This window comes from Sinocyclocheilus anshuiensis, unplaced genomic scaffold, assembly GCF_001515605.1.
Source record: "Sinocyclocheilus anshuiensis isolate Anshui unplaced genomic scaffold, SAMN03320099.WGS_v1.1 scaffold582, whole genome shotgun sequence".
Taxonomy (NCBI): Eukaryota; Metazoa; Chordata; class Actinopteri; order Cypriniformes; family Cyprinidae; genus Sinocyclocheilus; species Sinocyclocheilus anshuiensis.
Window position 1 is genome coordinate 85,929 of NW_015547659.1, and position 5,148 is coordinate 91,076.

Sequence of the window (5,148 nt, forward strand, 5' to 3'; positions counted from 1 at the left end):
CAGTGACTTGCTGCCACCTACTGGCGGTTTTAATTGTTTTAATTTTACATCTAATGTATCTTTTCATTTTTTTCATTATTTCAAATGTCAGTATTCAAAATTTCATGTTTAAAATATCAAAACATAATTTATGCATTTGTAACTGCAGGTTAAAGCATCCCATGTCCCTCTAAGCTGCATTAACATATGTAAATACATCTAAATGCCACTTCGTATGGAACTTCTGCAAAGATTAATTTTGTTGATACTGATTTCATTTGTTTAGTATCAGCCTAAATGTATTATTATTATAACTGACTGATTAAATGTAAGAATTTGACTCAAAAGATGATGCACACTTTTAGAAAAAATGGCTTTATAAAGGTAAAAATGCACATAAAAGGTAAAAATCTATTTAAACTTATTGGAAAAGATTAATTTCTATCACTGCTGTGAACTGACCACACAAAATATGAAATATATCAAAAACTTTAGGAGTCAGCTGTCCACGGTATTCCTTAAAATATCAGCACAATAACACACTCGGCAAAATATGGTCTAATTATCTTTATCGATAAAATTCCAGAAAATATTGAGATATTATTTTTTGTCAATATCGCACACCCCCAGTTCTGACACAAAATGATTTGCAGCGGTCGCTTTGTCACGTTCAGTGTAGACAGCCTCAAGCTGTTGGTTTGGTCCCTGGTCACAAGCATTCATGCTTAGGGTTGCCAGATTTCAAAGCTTTTTTTAAATTTTTTTTAAATAAATGCAATTTTTGTCCAGTGTTTACTTAATCAACGTATTCAATCTGGCAACCACACTCTCTGCACTAAGAAAAAAAGCACTAATAATAATCTGAAAACGCCAGAAAACATGTTTGTTGGAGTTTAGCAATCTCTGTTGAGAAAATCTGCTCAAATTAAATTATAATAAAGCAAATATATGCAGCCCTATTGTACATGTAGTGGCAATATATGAGAAATATGAAAGTAAAGATTGTTATTCATAAATTTTTTTCTGACTCCCAGGTGTACTATTGTATGGGCCACCAGGATGTGGAAAGACTTTAATTGCGAAAGCAACAGCGAAAGCATCTGGATGCCGCTTTATTAATCTCCAGGCCTCCACTTTGACTGACAAGTGGTACGGCGAATCGCAGAAGCTGACTGCTGGTGTATTCTCACTGGCTGTCAAGATTCAGCCCTGCATCATTTTCATTGATGAAATAGGTAACTACTGAATATGGTCTAAGTATCTGGCAGATATTTAGGGATTACAGACAGATAGGAAAAATATTGAAATGCCAGCTTGTTGAATGTGCTGAATAAATTCACTCAGCACTACTACGGTGATAAACTTACCTGTAATCCCTATGTATATGCAGGTGTTTTATATTCATGGATTTTATGGAAAATGTGGTACATGCACATTTGCATAATGACGGCAATGTTTTCAAGGCTCAATCTAAGCACTGTTTTTTCAATGCTGATGACATTTGAATAATAGTGTAATGTGTCCCATTATCTGTGAAACTGAAGAATGTGGACGCTGCGCAGAGTCTCTCAGGCATTTTATCATAGTATACTAGCTGAAATGGCAGTAAAAGTTCATTATTTTAATTAGTTAAGCCAGTACCACATATTAAATGACAGATCCTGAAAATGTGAAATTGCAGAAAAAACTAAGACTGCAAAAAAAGTTTCTAAGTAGTTGCTTTAATTTCTCGTTTAAAAATGACTAAATAGTTGCACTGTATATAATCTTATGTAACTGTAAAGTGTATATATATATATATATATATATATATTTATAATATGTGATTTAAATATAATACATTTCAAAATTTTGGGGTTAGTGAATTTTTTTAAAGAAATTACTGCTTTTTTTCCCAGCAAGTATGCATTAAATTAATTCTAATGTTGCTAAAGAGTTATTTTTCAAATAAGTAATTTTTTTAAAGAAAAGAAAATTAAAATAAAATAAACAATAAAAAAAAAAAAACTTTCTATTCACCAAAAATCCTGAAAAAATACAAGTATCACAGTTTCCACAAGTATATTAAGCGGTACTGTTTTTAACATTGATAATAATCAGAAATGTTTCTTGAGCACCAAATCAGCATATTAGAATGATTTCTGATGGATCATGTGACATTGAAGTCTGGACTAATGGCAATTTCATTATAGGTATACGTTGCATTTTAAAATATATTAAAATAACAGTTATTGTAAATTGTAATAATACTGATTTAATTGTATTTTTTATCAAATAAATGCAGCTTTGATGAGCATAAGATACATCTTTCAGAAACATAAAAAAACTGTACTGTTTATGTAGTTCTGTAGTTTCCTCATGCTAAATACTGTTTACATTTCTTGGGTTGATTTTATAGTGGGTTTATTACATGTATATCCACATAAAATCTGTCTTGCATCAGATTCATTCTTGAGGAATCGTTCCAGTATGGACCATGAGGCCACCGCTATGATGAAAGCCCAGTTCATGAGTCTGTGGGATGGACTAGACACAAACGCAAGCAGCCAGGTAACACACACATATGTAGGTTTCAGAGGTCATTGCATTTCCTCAAAAGTGATTAATAGAAAGTAAAAGTGTAATGAGATGTCAATGTCCAGGTAATGGTGATGGGGGCCACAAACAGACCACAGGATGTGGATGCAGCAATACTGCGCAGAATGCCCACAACCTTTCATGTAGGCCTGCCTGTGAGTTTGCTGAACACACACACACACACACTTTTATGCTCTGTTTTTGTTAATAGGCTGTCTTAATCAGGATAAAACATAATTATTTTTGGTCCAATTTCAGAATGCAGCTCAAAGAGAAGAAATCCTTAGACTTATTCTGTCTGGAGAAAATGTAAGACATTAAGCTCTTCTTCATCTGCACCACAATTCCTTCACAAAATGTTTTGTCTTTAAATATAATGCTTATATTAAAGGTGAAGTGGCAGAAATCCATATATTTACACAACCATTCAAAAGTTTGGGGTCAGTAAGGTTTTGAAGTGGATATAAATATGGAATCACAAATACAGTAAACACTGTAATATTGTGAAATAATATTACAATTTAAATTAAGTGTTTTCTGTTTGAATATATTTTAAAATATAATGAATTCCTGTGATGGCAAAGCTGAATTTTCAGCAGCCATGCATTACTCCAGTCTTCAGTGTCACATGATCCTTCAGAAATCATTCCAATATGATGATTTAATGGTCAAGAAACATTTATTTTTATTATCATTGTTGAAAACAGTTGTGCTGCTTAATATTTTTGTGGAAACCAGATTCTTTGATGGATATAAATTTCAAACGAACAGTATTTATTTGAAATAGATGCAATTTAATGCATCTTCGCTGTATAAAAGCATTCATTAAAAAAATCTTACTGACCCTAAACTTTTGAATGGTAGTGTATAGCCTATATATAAATTATTTTATTTGAATCTTTTTTCATCAGTTAAGTAATGCAATTAACCTGAGAGAAATAGCGGCTCAAACCGAGGGCTACTCCGGCAGTGATCTGAAAGAGCTTTGCAGGGACGCTGCCATGTACCGCGTTAGAGACTATGTCCGCAAACAGCAGATGAAACAGATCGCACAACAGTTCCAGCTGGATGAAGAAGAGTACGTCTAAGATGTTTTGTATAACACACACACACACACACACACAATGGTGGCATTTTATTTGTGTGCACAACATGCAGCTCGTGCACCATGTCCTAACCAAAGAGGTTTATAATATCTGATGAAATCTGTCCCATTAATCTCAAGTAGTTGTTCAGCTGGTTCATTCTTCTGTTTTGTTAGAAGAGAAACAGTTCAACATATTCTTGAGTATTCTTAGGAGTTTTGAAATGCTGTATAAATATGCAGTAATGTATGTAAAAGTACATTACTCATCACTGATTTTGTCCTGGTGTCTTCTGGTGTGTCCTCAGGCATGTGGACAGCACGCAGCTGAGGCCCGTGACTCAACTGGACCTGCTGTTTGGCCTAGATAAGATGAGAGAATCCAAACAGGCCACAGCTACAGCTGACCCAGCAAATCTGAGAGAGGTGCCTCTGGACTGAAAACCTCTCACTTTACACGCTCATACACTCATTTTATCTCTTTCACTTCTTTCTTTCTGCCTCATCTTTTGCCTTTCCTTTTTAAATTATTTTTCTTCGTCTTTCACATTTGTTACATCTTAGACATTTTAAGTTTGCACTATAATGAATTTACAGTCAGATACTCAAGACAGTAACCATGTGCATATTTATAATAACAGTAGTCATTAATAGTACACACACACTAAATGGAGTTTCATTATTCTTGAGCATTTTAAATTGTTTAAGTTATTTCTGTTATGATCAACAAGAGAGGAATATAAACTTTGCTATATCTATAAATGTTTTAGTAATCAGGACCAGGTTTCCTGAAACACTGAGTGTTGTCTAACTGTCTTATTAGGATGCATGAGTATTACACTAAAGTTAAACTGAATAGTGCATGTGTGACTTTCGTCAACACCAATTTAGCCATGATAATAATAATAATTTGTGTCAGGAACATGTCTGGGCCATATTCAACCCAAAATCAAAAGAAAAATTAGGCCATACATTTGTTTCTTTTACACTGTGACATTATTTTCAAGACAATTAATCTTAATTTTCACAGTAATGTGGGTAATTTTATATGATTTAAAAGTATCTATATTTTATAAAAGTATTTTTTATTATACTAGAAAGAATAATTTCTCTATTTTTATCTTTTGGTTTTGGGGTGAAATATTTTTTTGTGAGATCCAGCTGATCCACATTTACATTTTGTTTGTTTGTGAAAAACAGCGTTTAGTAGTATAGTAAAAAATATCTAAAAAGCATATTTTACACTGAATGAAATTGCTCTCAAGGTTCATATAGACTATATCGGACCATTTAGTGACCACTTGAATAAAAGTTGGACACAGGGACAAATGGTGCTAGATGCATCTCTACTAAGAAATAATTGTTTTTCATTGGATAATGAAAGACGTTAAGCATCTGTCATATATTGATATTCAGATGAGTCTTGAGTGTGTTTAGAAAGATTTAGCTTGGAACATAACTAATATATCACTCAAAGTGTCAAACCAGCATCATAATACTCATTTATC

At 32.9% G+C, this 5,148-nt stretch overlaps 1 protein-coding gene across 1 annotated transcript in view; it reads left to right on the plus strand.

Moving 5' to 3' along the window:
• The window catches only part of LOC107702218 (ATPase family AAA domain-containing protein 1-A), a 10,559-nt gene extending 5,887 nt beyond the window's left edge, over window positions 1-4,672 (plus strand). Inside the window, exons 4-9 of the mRNA XM_016504461.1 lie at window positions 1,014-1,214; window positions 2,423-2,529; window positions 2,622-2,711; window positions 2,815-2,865; window positions 3,468-3,634; window positions 3,949-4,672. Coding sequence (XP_016359947.1) covers window positions 1,014-1,214; window positions 2,423-2,529; window positions 2,622-2,711; window positions 2,815-2,865; window positions 3,468-3,634; window positions 3,949-4,081 — 749 coding nt within the window. The 3' untranslated portion in view covers window positions 4,082-4,672. The remainder of the gene's footprint in view (window positions 1-1,013; window positions 1,215-2,422; window positions 2,530-2,621; window positions 2,712-2,814; window positions 2,866-3,467; window positions 3,635-3,948) is intronic.
• Window positions 4,673-5,148: the final 476 nt, after the last annotated feature.